This window comes from Vulpes vulpes, chromosome 14, assembly GCF_048418805.1.
Source record: "Vulpes vulpes isolate BD-2025 chromosome 14, VulVul3, whole genome shotgun sequence".
Lineage (NCBI taxonomy): Eukaryota > Metazoa > Chordata > Mammalia > Carnivora > Canidae > Vulpes > Vulpes vulpes.
The window spans coordinates 21997483-22013001 of record NC_132793.1 but is presented as its reverse complement, the minus strand read 5'-3'; the positions used below and the strand labels follow the sequence as shown (position 1 = coordinate 22013001).

Here is a 15519-nt window from a genome sequence, read left to right as displayed (position 1 = left end):
AAAGTAAAGATGATCCAGAGAATGGGAGAAAATATTTGAATATCATATATCTGACATGGGGCTTATATCCAGAATACATAATCTTTTTTTTTTAATGTAATCTCCATGCCCAATGTGGGGCTCAAACTCATGACCCTAAGATCAAGAGCTTCATGTTCTACTGACTGAGCCACCCAGGAGCCCCAACTTGTAGACTTCAAATGACTGAATCGTGAGCTATGTGAATTATATCTCACTAAAGCTGTTCTTTAAAAGAAAAGAACAGGAACACCTGGGTGGCTCAGTGGTTGAGCATTTGCCTTTGGCTCAGGTCATGATCCCAGAGTCCTGGGATAGAGTTCTGCATTAGGCTCCCTAAAGGTAGTCTGCTTCTCCCTCTGTCTATGTCTCTGGTTGCGTCTCTCATGAATAAATACTTAAAAAAAAACAAACAAAAAGAAAATAAAAGCTGGATAACAAATTAGAGTAGGTACAATCATTCATTCAGCTGTACAGCTGCTGAAACTAAAATCATCTAAGCTATCAATTTCATTTCTATACTGTGACTCACTGACTAAAGTACTTAGTAACTTTAAAATCTATTCTCAAAAACTGTAAATTATAACTCTTACATACATGTAGTTAGACAGTTTTCTGTTTCTGATGAAAAACAGAAAGAATAAAAGTGAGCAAATGAAACTGCTGATTGTCTTGAATATTATCTCAAAAATATTTTGTTGTGGGCAGCCCGGGGGGCTCAGGGGTTTAGCGCCGCCTTCAGCCCAGGGCCTGACCCTGGAGACCCAGGATCGAGTCCCACATCGGGCTTCCTGCATGGAGCCTGCTTCTCCCTCTGCCTGTGTCTCTGCCTCTGTGTCTCTCATGAATAAATAAATAAATAAACTGTTTTAAAAACAAACAAACAAACAACAGATCTAAAGAAATTAGGCAAAATGTTAAGATTTAACAAGCTGGGTAGTATTCTACTTGTACTTTTCTATATGCTTAATATATTTTAATTTTTCTTTTGATTTAAGTATTCTGTGCTTAATTTAGAAAATGCAAGAATCCCTGGGTGCTCAGCAGTTTAGTGTCTGCCTTCGGCCCAGGGCGTGATCCTGGAGTCCCTGGATCAAGTCCTGCATCAGGCTCCCTGCATGGAGCCTGCTTCTTCCTCTGCCTGTGTCTGCCTCTCTCTCTCTCTCTCTCTCTCTCTCTCTCTCTCTCTCTGTGTGTGTCTCCCATGAATAAATAAATAAAATCTTTAAAAAATAATAAAAAATAAAAGTAAATAAATAAAAAATTTAGAAAATGCAGTTTGTGGTGTGCCTGGGTGGCTAAGTAGGTTAATTAAGCATCTCCCTTCAGCTCGGGTCATGATCCCAAGGTCCTGGGATCCAGCCCCGCATTGGGGGGCTCCCTGCTTATCGGGTAGTTGGCTCCTCCCTCTCCCTCTGCTCCTCTCCTCCACCTTGGCTCATGCTCTCTGTGAAATAAATAAAATCTTAAATAATAATAATAATAAAAAGAAAAAAAAAGAAAATGCAGTTTAGAAGCATCAAAATCAATCAGAGAAGCAGACTTCCTTCCATTCTTTTTAAAATGAAAATTTTTTTCCCCTTTTAATATGAATTCTACAGGGGCATCTAGGTGGCTCAGTCAGTTGAGCATTTAACTCTTGATTTTGGCTGGGGTCGTGATATAAGGGTCCTGGGATAGACCCTTGTTCCTGGCTCTGCCCTCAGCAGGGAGTCTGCTTGAGATTTACTCTTCCCATCTGCCCCTCCCCACAGCTTGCATGCACAAACATGTGCTCTCTCTAAAATAAATAAAATAATTTAAAATAAAAAATAAATAAATAAATAAATAAAATATTTTAAAATAATAAATAAAATGCATTCTACATGTGTTCATTCTAAGTTATAGAACTTTATATAATTTTTTTTTTTTTTTTTTTTTTTTATGATAGGCACACAGTGAGAGAGAGAGAGAGGCAGAGACATAGGCAGAGGGAGAAGCAGGCTCCATGCACCGGGAACCTGATGTGGGATTCGATCCCAGGTCTCCAGGATCGCGCCCTGGGCCAAAGGCAGGCGCCAAACCGCTGCGCCACCCAGGGATCCCTAGAACTTTATATTAAAAAAAGCATGATAAAAAATTTTAAAAAAACATGATAAACTCTATTCCTCTTACCTTCATTGCATCAACATGAATTTCACTCAGTTGTTGGATACAAGCTTGGAGCTTCTTTCTGTCGCCCAAGGTACTAAAATTATAATAGGATAAGCAAATCTATCATTATTTGCTTAATAATAATCCCTAGAGTATATAATAGTATATAATCAACTCTAAATTATCTACACTAACATAATAGGAAGTCAGATTAAAAGGAAAAATTAGGGGCAGCCTGGGTGGCTCAGCGGTATGGGTGCCTGCCTTCGGCCCAGGGCGTGATCCTGGAGTCCCAGGATCGAGTCCCATGTCGGGCTCCCTGCATGGAGCCTGCTTCTCCCTCTGCCTCTGTCTCTGCCACTCTCTCTCTCTCTCTCTCTCTCTATCATGAATGAATAAATAAAATCTTTTAAATAAATAAATAGATAGATAGAAAGAAAAATTAATAATTCAAACACATACCCCTGCTTCTGCCCTTGATCCTCTTCCCGTGGTAACTCAGACTTCAACATCTCCTATGTCTCTACTGAATGCTCAATTTTTTTAAAAAAAGATTTTATTTATTTATTCATGAGAGACACACAGAGAGAGAGGCAGAGACACAGGCAGAGGAAGAAGTAGGCTCCATGCAGGGAGCCCGATGCGGGACTCGATCCTGGAACTCCAGGATCCCCCTGAATGCTCAATTGATACTTAAGTTTTTTTGGGGGGATTGTGGGGGGGGATCCCTGGGTGGCTCAGCGGTTTAGCACCTGCCTTTGGCCCAGGGCACGATCCTGGAGTCCCGGGATCGAGTCCTGCATCAGGCTCCTGGCATGGAGCCTGCTTCTCCCTCCTCCTGTGTCTCTGCCTCTCTCTCTCTCTCTCTCTCTCTTTCTCTATGTCTATCATAAATAATAAATAAATATTTTTTAAAAAAGACTTTTTTTAACTTACTACATTTAAACTCAATTAGTTAACATATAGTGTATCATTAGCTTCAGATGTAGAGTTCAGTTACTCATCCACAGCATATAACACCCAGTGCTTACTACATTACATGCCCTCCTTAACAAACCTACGTTAACCTAACTGAAGTTGACATCTTCCCTCACAACCCTGAATTTGCATGACTCAAGGTAGCACTCTGAAGTAGAGCACAGTAAGAATAAGAAAGGACTTTGAAATCAGAACTGGGGGCGCCTGGGTGGTTCAGTCCATTGAGTGTCTGCTTTTGTCTTGAGTCGTGATCTCAGGGTCCTGGGATCGAGCCCTGCATCCAGCTCCCTGATCAGTGGTGGGTCTGCTTCTTCCTCTAACTCTGTGATTCCTCTAACCCACTCTCCCTCAAATAAATAAATAAAAATCTTAAAAAAAAAAATAAAAAAGAAATCAGAACTGGTTCGGGACACCTGGATGGCTTGGCGGTTGAGTGTCTGCCTTTGTCTCAGGGCATGATCAAGTCCTGCATTAGGCTCCTTGCATGAGGCCTGCTTCTCCCTCTGCCTATGTCTCTGCCTTTCTCTGTGTCTCTCATGAATAAATAAATAAAGTAGTCATAGGTCATTGTTAGACTACAGTAAGATTTTATTTCTGTATTTCATCATTTCTGAAATCTAAAATTTCTCACAACTGATATGTACATTTAATGTACCAATGTTTCTTACTTCTTAGAAAACTCTTTTAAATCAACAGTTGATTATAAACTTGAGAAAATTTAAGTACTTTGTCTAAATTGCATTTCCCCTAGAAAGCAGAATCTAGGACAAGAGATTACATATAGGTCATTTATTTTAGGATATAAATCCTAGGAAACGTAAAACAGGAAAGGAGAGGAAAACAGCACAAGGCTATATTAATAACTTGGTTACATTTGTACTACTGTTAACAACTTTGATCTCAATGGGATCTCCAAAGGCAGCTCCAGTCAGAATTTTGCCATAACGGAAATGTTCTATATCTGCCCTATCCAACATGGTAGCCGCTAGCCATAAGTGGAATATGGCTAAGTGAGGAATGGAAACTTTAATTTTAATTAATTTAAACCTGTAGCTAGTGGCTTCTGTATAAGAAAACACAGCCTTGAAAAGTCCTGCAGAATCCACCTCAGAGTTATAAGATGGGTACAAGGTATGCCACATAACGTTCGTATGAAATTCTATTTTGTTCATTCATGTCTCCCAAGTTCCTAGAAAAATTTCTCACACACAGTGGGCCCTCCATAATTATTTGTTGAATAAATTAGTAGTATTTGAGTCCACAAAGTAAATGGTTCTCTTTGAAAGCAAGCTCTACTGGAACAAATTCAATTAAAATAGTAAGCAACTATTAAACCTAAGAAATAAGTAGTAAGGGGAATTTTGAGGGGACTAAGAGGGCTGAAATGTGATTATGAAAGAGGCAAGGTAAGGTCTTGAAGATTCTGATCTAAAGGACATTTATTAAAACTCAAGTAAATGTCTTAAAGGTGATTTTTTTTTCTCACAATTCGCTTCTATTATCAACTACTAAACAATAGTACATGAAATACTAATTCTGTTTTGATACTTTGGTTACTGTTACCACAAAAACATTTAGCTAAGTGGACTTCCAGAAGGAAAAAACCTTATTTCACCACTGTTGCCAATTCTCTAAAAAAAAACACAAACAAAATAAAAAAAGGGGGGGGGGGGATCCCTGGGTGGCTCAGCAGTTTAGCGCCTGCCTTCGGCCCAGGGCATGATCCTGGAGTCCCGGGATCAAGTCCCACATCAGGCTCCTGCATGGAGCCTGCATCTCCCTCTGCCTGTGTCTCTGCCTCTCTCTCTCTCCCTCTCTCTCTCTGTCTCTCATGAATAAATAAATAAAATCTTAAAAAAAAAAAAAAAACACCCCCCCAAAAAAATACAAACTCTCCATTTTAAGGAATATTTAAATATTTGCACCTCAATCGTGATCTTTAAAGTGGATCCACACTAACCTAGACCTTACAACCTCCAGCCTTATATAGGAATTTCTAACTTTATTAAGGGCCAATGTGCTAATCACTTCATGTACATTGTCTCATTATTATTTTCCATTTGACAGATGCAGAAACTGAAGGGTTAAATTACTCATCTCAAATCATACAATCAAAAAAGGACCAAAATACTTTGGATCGTGTCTTTAAAAAAAAACCTAATACCAGATATGCATTTCAGTCTTGAGATGACTTTAGGAAGATCTAGAAATATGTACAAAATAAGGTGGTAGCCTTGATTTTTCTTGTCAACATTTCTCTAACAGTTCTTATATATTTTTTGATGTGTATAATCCAATTATTCTGAACCTGAGAGTAAAAACTTGGCCACCGCAAACTTCATGAAGGCTTGTCAGCAAATTTTTTTTAAAAGAGGAATCATTAGCAATATTAAACACAGGATTTGCATGGCAAAAACAAAAACAACTGTGTTAACCAGCAAGTAGGGGATTCTGTTTTTAAGGACTTTTGCAAATTTAAAATGAAGACAGTTAATATCAGTGATCATGGGCTTTGTCCCTCTGAAGTGAATAACAAGGTCAGAACTATGCTTAGATACAAGGTGCATTTCATCATTCTTACCTTATTCCAAGTCTTTCAAGATCAGCCTCATTAAGGTGGAGCAAAGTTAGACCTGTGATTTTATTTTCTTTGGAAGAAAAGGGAGAAAAAAAAAAAGATAAAATGGTTTCAATATTTACAGCATATGCTTTTTTTATTTCTTTCAATTTGGATTCGCCAGAATTTACTCAGCTCAACATTTACTAACCACCTACACCAGGCATTGAGTACCTAAGTAGAACTTTTTCATTTGTCACTTAGAAAGTCCTTTTTTGGGCAGCCCTGGTGGCACAGCAGTTTAGCGCTGCCTGCAGCCTGGGGTGTGATCCTGGAGACCTGGGATCGAGTCCTACATCGGGCTTCCTGCATGGAGCCTGCTTCTTCCTCTGACTGTGTCTCTGCCTCTCTCTCTGAATAAATAAATAAATCTTTAAAAAAAAAAAAAGAAAGTCCTTTTTTCCCAACATGGGGCTCAAACTCAAAACTCCAGGTTCAAAAGCCACATACTCTACAGACTGAGCCAGCCAGGCACCCCTGCCACTTGGAAAGTCTTCATTTTAATTAGATAACTATACTCACAGGCTTTTTTTGATAAATCAAGTGAAAAAAATTTTTTAATATTTATTTGAGAGAGTGCAAATAAGTGTGCAGTGGGGAGGGGCAGAAAGAGAGTCAAGCTGACTCCATGCTCAGCACAGAGCCTGACATAGGGCTCGATGATGCCACAACCCTGAGATCAAGACCTGAGCTAAAGCTGAGAGTCAGCTGCTTAAAGGACTGCGCTACCCAGGTGACCCTCAAGTGAAATTTAAAAAATTATTTGATTAGGGGCAACTTGGTGGCTCAATAAGTTAAGCATATGCTTTCAGCCGGGGGAATCAAGCCCCACTATGGGATTCCTGCTCAGCAAGGAGCCTGCTTCTCCCTCTCCCTCTGCCTGCCATTCCTCCGGCTTGTGCTCGCGCGCGCTCTCTCTCTCTCTCTCTCTGTCAAATAAATAGAATCCTAAAAAAAATTTAATAAAATAGGAGTAAATTATTTGCGAGGCAGTCCAAGCTGCAAAATCAACAACTTCCTTCTAAAACAGGTGAGGTTTGAGGTGGGGGGCGGGGAGGGGGGAGAAAGAAGTATAAATCTATTGTTCTTAGAACAGTCAAGTCAAAGCCATAGCCTGGGGGCACCTGGGTGGCTCAGCAGGGTGAGCTTCAGACTCTTGATCTTGGCTCAGGTCTTGATCTCATAGTCCTGAGTACGAGCCCAGTGATGGGCTATGTGCTGGGCAAGTAGCCTACTTAAAACTCACAGAAAAACAAAAAAAGAACAATTTCAAGTTCAGTAAATTTCATTTTGTACTTTTACTTTAGTGTTAACCTAGTTTTCTGAAAATACTCTCAATAAACTCTAAGACATACCTGAAGTGCCTGGCTGACTCAGTAAAACATACGACTCTTTTTTTTTTTTTTTCTTAAAGATTTATTTATTCATGAGTGACATAGAGACAGAGAGAGGCAGAGACACAGGCAAAGGGAGAAGCAGGCTCCACGCAGGGAGTGGAGTCCCGACGTGGGACTCAATCCTGGAACTCCAGGATCAGGCCCTGGGCTGAAGGCAGCACTAAACCACTGAGCCATCCAGGCTTCCCTCAGCTCGGGTTTTGATCTTGGGGTTGGGGCTGTGAATTCAAGATCATGTTGGGTGGGTTCCATGATGGAAATGGAACCTACTTAAAACAAAAAAAAATTTTTTTAATTTTTAAACTTAATAATAATAATAATAATAATAATAAAATAAAAAATAAAAAAATAAAAAATACTAGTACACTTGACATATTTTTAATAGATACTGAGTTATGCTATTATGTAATTTTAGACAAATGGAATTATATTGTTTATAATTTATTTTTCACACCCAAGACATCACTTTTGTCAATTTTATTAAACTACATCATTTTTAAAATCTATTTTTAATTTTTTAAAAGATTTTATTTATTTACTCATGAGAGACAGAAAGAGACAGAGAGAGACAGAGAGAGGCAGAGACACAGGCAGAGGGATAAGCGGGCTCCATGCAGGAGCCAAACTTGATCCCAGGTTTCCAGAATCATGCCCTGGGCTGAGGGCAGCACTAAACCACTGAGCCACCCACGCTGCCCAAACTACATCATTTTTAATGGCTGTCTTACATTCCACAATATAGATGCACCATAGTATATTTAACCAATTAAAAAAAAAGATTTTATTTATTTATCTGACAGAAAGAGCAGGAGAAGCAGTCTCCTCACTGAGCCGGGAGCCCCACGTGGGATCATGACTTAAGCCAAAGGCACATGCTTAACTGACTGAGCCACCCAGCAACCCTATTTAATTAATTTTTTCTGATCCTTAAGCTAAGAAATTATATCCAAATAAGTATGCCTTAACATGAGTATACTAAACCGATGTGATAATTATGAAGATTTTACAAGACAAAGTATGAGAAGTGCAGAGAATAGTACTTCACACAAAGTAAATGCTAATTAGCTCTCACTGTTAGGTACAACTATTATCAATGGATAGATTATTTCTACACTTTCTTGCTATTTATAACCAATGGTTGAAAGATTGACCTTGAATATGTTTCTTTGGACACCTGTACAATTCTATCTGTAAATTCCTACAAATGAAATTTCCTAAGTAAAAAAGCATTAACAAACTGTCCATGATTGAGCCAAGAGACACTTCCATCAACTTTACTGGATCAGCCATTTCTCCTATTGTCGATCTTTAAATATTTTCCTATCTAAATAAAAATTTGATTATTTAAAAAATTACTGCAGAGATTGAATGTCTTTTTCTATGTTTGCTGGCTGGTTGTCAATAATCTATTCTTGTGTTCTACTCATTGTTCTACTTTTTCTCCCTGCTCTTTATTAGTTTTATAACTTTGGTTATATTCTCCAATGATTTTTTTAAAATTGGTTTGTTTGGGCAGCCCGGGTGGCTCAGCGGCTTAGTGCCGCCTTCAGCTCAGGACATGATCCTGGAGACTGGGAATCGAGTCTCATGTCGGGTTCCCTGCATGAAGCCTGCTTCTCCCTCTGCCTGTGTCTCTCATGAATAAAAAAATAAAATCTTTAAAAAAATTATCTGTAAAAAAATATATTATTATATATAATATTAAAATATTATATGTACAATAAATTATATATTATATATATTATTATAATTATTATATATATTATGAATTACAGCCTCTAAATTTCAGGGTTCTTGTGAGATTGTGTTCCATAATGAGGAAAGGGCTCCAACACCTTATACTTCGTTTTGTCAAATAAAAACAAATCCAGGGATCCCTGGGTGGCGCAGCGGTTTAGCGCCTACCTTTGGCCCAGGGCGTGATCCTGGAGACCTGGGATCAAATCCCACGTCAGGCTCCAGGTGCATGGAGACTGCTTCTCCCTCTGCCTATGTCTCTGCCTCTCTCTCTCTCTCTCTCCTCTCTCTGTGTGTGACTATCATAAATAAATTAAAAAATTTAAAAAAAAATCCAGACTAAGATAAGGATTAGAAAGGCTATTTCAATAGGGAGAATGTTGTGATCTCAGAAATCTCCAAAATCAAACAAAAAGGTCTAGTTGTTTTTCATAAGGTAAAAGAAGGGTAAGCAGACTCTTTAGGAGGGAAGTGACCCCACTAGGGTCTGACAGGACAGTATCCTGCTATGCTCAGCCAGTTCCAAGAAAAGCTGATCATGGAGCATTCCACTTTTTAGTTCTTGCTCCAGTTTAGGGCCCTCTAGGAGAGAGAAGCCTGACTAAAGTTTAGTCAAGACCAAACAAACAGGGATGCCTGGATGGCTCAGCGGTTGAGTGGCTGCCTTCAGCTCAGGGCATGATCCTGGGTCCAGAGATCGAGTCCCACATCAGGCTCCCTGTGAGAAGCCTGCTTCTCCCTCTATCTATGACTCTGCCTCTGTGTCTCTCATGAATAAATAAATAAAATCTTTAAAAAAAAAAAAAAAACCAAACAGTTAAGAAATGAGCAGTTGTAGGGGTATCTGGCTGTCTCACCCAGTGGAAAATGGGACTTTTGAGCCCCCCTGCTGGTGCACAGATGACTTAAAAATAAAAAATCCTGGGGTACCTAGATGGCACAGTCAGTTGAGAGTCCAGCTTTTGATTTCTCTGGTCAAGATAGTGAGATCCAGCCCCAAGTTGGGCTCTAACTTTGATGGGGAGTCTGCATGGGATTCATTCTCTCCCTCTTCCTGTCCCAGTCCTACATGCACTCATGTGCTTTCTCTCTACAAATCAATACATCTTTTAAAAACTAAAATATAAAAATAAAGATCTTTAAGAGAAGAAAGAAATGACCAATTCTAACCACGTGGTCAGTTTTTACCAATTAAAAGCATGTAGTAAGAGGCACCTGGGTGGCTCAGTCGTCTAGTCTAAGCATCTGCCTTGAGCTCAAGTCATGATCCCAGGGTCCTAGAATGGAGCCCCAGGTCTGAGTCCCTGCTCAGCAGAGGAATCCCCTCCCCCCACCCCCAACTCACACTCTCTCTTTCCCACTCATGCTCTCATAGATAGATAGATAGACAGACAGACAGACAGATAAAAAAAAGTCTGAGCCCCCTGGGTGATTCAGTCAGCTACGCTAAGCATCTGCCTTCAGCTCAGGTCAAGATCTCTGGGTCCTGGGATGGAGTCCCCGAGTCCCCTATTGGGCTCTGTTCAGAAAGGAGTCAGCTTCTTCCTCTACCCTTTCCCCCTGCTCATGCTCATGCACTCGTGCACATGCGCGCCCTCTCTCTCTCTCTCTCTCTCTCTCTCACACACACACACACACACACACACTCTGTCTCTCATGAATAAATAAATAAAATATTTTTTAAAATAAAATAAAAATAAATAAAATTTTTTTTTTTTTTTTTTTTTTATTTATGATAGTCACAGAGAGAGAGAGAGAGGCAGAGACACAGGCGGAGGGAGATGCAGGCTCCATGCACCGGGAGCCCGATGTGGGATTCGATCCCGGGTCTCCAGGATCGCGCCCTGGGCCAAAGGCAGGCGCCAAACCGCTGCGCCACCCAGGGATCCCAAAAATAAATAAATTTTTAAAGAAAATTTTATTTATTTATTCATGAGAGACACAGAGAGGCAGAGACATAAGCAGGAGGAGAAGCAGGCTTCCTGCGGGGAGTCTGATGTGAGACTCAACCCCAGGGCCCTGGGATCAGATGCTCAACCACTGAGCCACCCAGGTGTCCCATTAAATAAAATCTATTTTTTTTAAAGATTATTTATTTATTTATTCATGAGAGACACACACAGAGAGAGAGAGAGGGGCAGAGACACAGGCGGAGGGAGAAGCAGGCTCCATGTAGGGAGCCTGACATGGGACTCGATCCCGGCTCTCCGGGATCACGCCCTGGACTGAAGGTGGCGCTAAACCACTGAGCCACCTGGGCTGCCCAAATAAAATCTTTTTAAAAAGCATGTAGTGAGTACTGCTAGCATGAGACTGTGGGTTCAAGAGAACAGATAACTCTGCAGGTTGATGAATTAATCTTTAGCACACCACTGAACAGAGAGCCAACAACACAATCATATTTTGGAGATAGAAAATATAAAACTACTTCATCCCCATCTATTGCTATTCAGAGAAAACTTCCATTCAGCCTGGAGGAAAACCACAGGCGGAGAGAAGAGAGAAGTATGATTTCTGACACCGTCAAGCTATTTTTTTTAAGTCCTGAAACAGTTAAAGTTCTTCCCACCCTAGACAAACAGGAGTCCACCCCATAATTGCAAAAAAGTTTACTATATTTGTAAATGGCACTACCTTCCTATAGAACACTTCAGAAGATAAGACAGAGAGAGGGTAAGCTTTACACCCATTAGGGGAAGTTTAGAAGATTTCATGCGGATGGATGCCTGAACTTGAGCCAGTTGCTTACGACTCACGACCCGCACATCTCCCCCTGTGATGTGGCCAAGTTGTGGACTGCTGGGAGTTCAGTGGTCAGGTGAACAATCTGGGTTCAGATTTAGCTAAGGAAACTGATTTTGGGAAGCAAAACATAATCATCACCAAGCTCTACAAATGCAGTCAACAAACACATTGAGCTCTACTGGGATGCAATGGCGATTCAGGGGTCAACAAAACATGTTCCTCCTCCCTTAGGAAAACCCCGAGTGGAGCGATGATGGGGGGGGGGGGTTAACAGAAACTTAAAAGCAGGAACACAAGGGTGCAAGCAGCTGCAGTAGTAGCACAGAGGGGTTTCCGAGCCCAGTGCGCCTGAATGACAGGTCTGGGAAAAATGTTCTTCTAACTTAAAAAAAAAAAAAAAGGAACCGGGTCTCACCAGTCCGGCGCTGCTGTGGGAAGTTCCAGAAGAAACCCACCAGCATCAGCCCAAGGGCCCCGCCCAGGCTCACGGTCCCCCATGTCCCCCACCCCCAGACGCCTGGTTCCTCCTCTCTCCATCCCCGCTCACCCCGGCGCGCCCCTTCTGGCACCTCCGCGTGCCTCATCTCCCCTCCCCGCCGCAGGTCACTCCGCCGCGGCGCCCCCCGCCTCAGGTCCACCCCTGCTGGGGCCTCCCGGCGCAAGTCGCCCCTCCCCGCCCCAGGGCCCCGGCTCGGGAGCGCTCCCCGCCTCCGCTCCGGACCTTGGGTACCTCCCCGAGCAGGTCTTGCTTCCCCGCCGCGGGTCCTCTCGGAGGCCGCCAGGTCACTGCCCCGGGGCGCCCCGTCCTCAGGCCCGCAGTCCCCGCCTCGGTGGCCGTCTCCCGGCCCCGCAGCCCCCTCGCCCTGCTACCTCGGAAGCGTTCCAGGAGTCGGGGATCACCGAAGCCGCTGCGCTTTAGGAAGCAGCACACCTGCTCCGGGCCCCAGCTCTGGTGGTCGGGGCGGAGTTCGGGGCCCGAGGACCTCCCCGCCGCCGCGGAACGGGTGTTTGGCGGGGTTCTTGGGCTGCCATCGCATCGCGGCCGCTTGAAGGGCTGGTCCGAGTCAGCTCCCTGCATGGCTACAGCCAGCGCCCGGCACAGCACAGTCAAGAACCGCGGCGCTGGGACCGCGCGCAGGCGCACAGACCGTCGGTCGCCAAGGACGAGTCCGCTCCGCGCTGCCTGCCTACTGGCCTCCCGCGCAGGCGCACTGACGGCTCAGACCTTGGGGCCGGCAGCCCAGCCGCTTCAGCCACCGCGACCCCGTGCGCAGGCGCAATGACAGCCCAATGGCCCTGCACCGGCCCGAGAGTTTACTGGGAGGGAGCCAGTAGAAGCGGAGACAAGGCCGTGCTAATAAGCGCGACGTGGCAAGACTGTACCTAGGACCCGTAGAAGTCCCGTCACAGTCCCGAGCAGGGGCTCTTCTGGTGAATTGAGAGTGCCTTCCTCCAAATGAGCATCCTGGATATACCTTTGACTGTGTTTTAGATGCCCCAAACTTTTTTTTTTTAAGGTTTTATTTATTCATGAGAGAGAGAGAGGCAGAGGCATAGGCAGAGGGAGAGGCAGGCTTCATGCCAGCACCCCGGGATCAGGACAGGAGATCAAGGCCGACACTCAACCACTGAGCCACCCAGGTGCTCCGTGGATGCCCCCCAAACTTAGAAGAAACCTAAAAGGCCATCAGGCTGCCAGCAGCTTCCCAATTAGAAGCTGATCTGGAAGACCCTGGAATGATGTCAAATCTGATATGAAGGTAATCTTGCATTTCTCAAGTTCTACAGTATTGCCAGGCAGTTAGAGGGCCCTGGGGATGCCTGTCCATGAACTGTTATCTTCAGGTTTCCATACAGAAGCACACTTCGGGCAGCCCCCGTGACTCTGCGGTTTGGCGCCGCCTGCAGCCTGGGGTGTGATCCTGGAGACCAGGGAACGAGTCCCATGTCAGGCTCCCTGCATGGAGCCTGCTTCTCCCTCTGCCTGTCTCTACCTCTCTCTCTGCGTCCCATGAATAAATAAATAAAAATCTTAAAAAAAAAAAAGAAGTACACTTCAAACTTCTCTCAAAAAGAATCCACACACACCCCCCTCCATCCTAACTCTTTACCCAGAGGAAAGGAAGCAGCCAATCTGATTACTGTTAAACCAAATTCACCTGAGTAGATTTAAAGATCTAATTGGCTTTATTCAATGATTCACGAATAGGGCAGCATCCTATCTACTGAAGAGAAAGGAGCTGTACAAAATGGAAGGCTTTTGAAGGCAGGAGGTAAGACAAGAAAGTCATAGCAAAAGAAAGGATTATTTTAGGCATCACCCAACTTTGAAAGACAGGGGTCACCAGGCTTCTGATTGCCAGTGCAGGCCAGGATATTCCAGACTGAGTGGTTAAAGGTCACAGTCCTGGGAAAGGCTGAAATTGCGGTTAGATTAGATATTAAGTATTGGTTTGCTGATGCGGAGCTTAGCAGGTGACTTCATTTGTGGCCTGTTTTTTTTTTCAACATTACTTAAAAACTTATCCTCAAGGACTTTTACCGCCTGGTGGTAACAGCCTATAAAAATGGGAGGCATAGGAGAAGCCCCAGTGGCCCAGCGGTTTAGCACCGCCTTCAGCCCAAGGCCTGATCCTGGAGGCCCAGCATCAAGTCCCATGTCAGGCTCCCTACATGGAGCCTGCTTCTCTCTCTTTCTCTCTCTGTCTCCGTATGTATGTGTGTGTTTCTCATGAATAAATAAATTTTTAAAAAAATCTTTAAAAATGGGAGGCATGTCCCCCATCATGTTAATCACTCAGAGGCAGAACCAAATTTCCCTATAGATATTAGTGTGTGGGGCAGCCCAGGTGGCTCAGCTGTTTAGCGCCGCCTTCAGCCCAGGGTGTGATCCTGGAGACCTGGGATCAGTCCCACGTCGGGCTCCCTGCATGGAGCCTGCTTCTCCCTCTGCCTGTGTCTCTGCCTCCCTCTCTCTCTCTCTGTATCTCTCATGAATAAATAAATAAAATCTTAAAAAAAAAAAAGATATTAGTGTGTGCAATTAACTGGTAATAGGACTACTGCTACCACCACTACAGCCAATACACTGTCCCATCAACTCAGCCATAGTCCATCTAGGGATAAAGGATGAGTAAGACAGGGGCACCTAGCTGGCTCAGTTAGTAGAGGAAGTGACATTTGATCCTGGAGATATCATGAGTTTGAGGCCCACGTTGGGCATCGAGCACGCAACTCTTTTTTTTTTTTTTTATGATAGTCACAGAGAGAGAGAGAGGCAGAGACACAGGCGGAGAGAGAAGCAGGCTCCATGCACCAGGAGCCTGATGTGGGATTCGATCCCGGGTCTCCAGGATCGCGCCCTGGGCCAAAGGCAGGCGCCAAACCGCTGCGCCACCCAGGGATCCCGAGCACGCAACTCTTGATCTCGGGGTGTTGCGTGCTCTACTAGCTAAGCCAGCTGGGTCCTCCATAAAATATTCTTAGCATACACTTAGGGCTTTACTCTGATGCCAGGCACTGTTCTAAGGGTTTTACAAATATTAATTAATGTATCACAATAACCCTAGGATATAAGGAACTGAGATACAAAGAAATAAGTAAATCATTTTCTCCTGGTCACACAGCTAGTAAATGATGAAGCCTAGATTCAAACCCAGACAATCTTGGGGTGCCTGGGTGGCTCAGTCAGTAAGGTGTCTTCCTTCAGCTTAGGTCATGGTATTGGGATCCAGGGATAGAGCGCCTTTTTGGGCTCCCTGATCAGCAGGGAGACTGCTTCTCTTTCTTCCTCTGCCCTTCCCTGGCTCCTGCTCTCTCTCTCAAATAAATAAATAAAATCTTAAAAAAAAAAAAAAAAACCCACAACAATCTAGCATGGCTTCAAAGTCCATG

At 43.4% G+C, this 15519-nt stretch overlaps 1 protein-coding gene across 1 annotated transcript in view; it reads right to left on the bottom strand.

Moving 5' to 3' along the window:
• SAMHD1 (SAM and HD domain containing deoxynucleoside triphosphate triphosphohydrolase 1) overlaps positions 1–12914 on the bottom strand; it is a 54193-nt gene extending 41279 nt beyond the window's left edge. Inside the window, exons 1-3 of the mRNA XM_026009739.2 lie at positions 12496–12914; positions 5711–5777; positions 2173–2245 (exon numbers count right to left, since the gene is read on the bottom strand). Of these exons, the coding sequence (XP_025865524.1) occupies positions 2173–2245; positions 5711–5777; positions 12496–12703 (348 nt within the window). The 5' untranslated portion in view covers positions 12704–12914. The remainder of the gene's footprint in view (positions 1–2172; positions 2246–5710; positions 5778–12495) is intronic.
• Positions 12915–15519: the final 2605 nt, after the last annotated feature.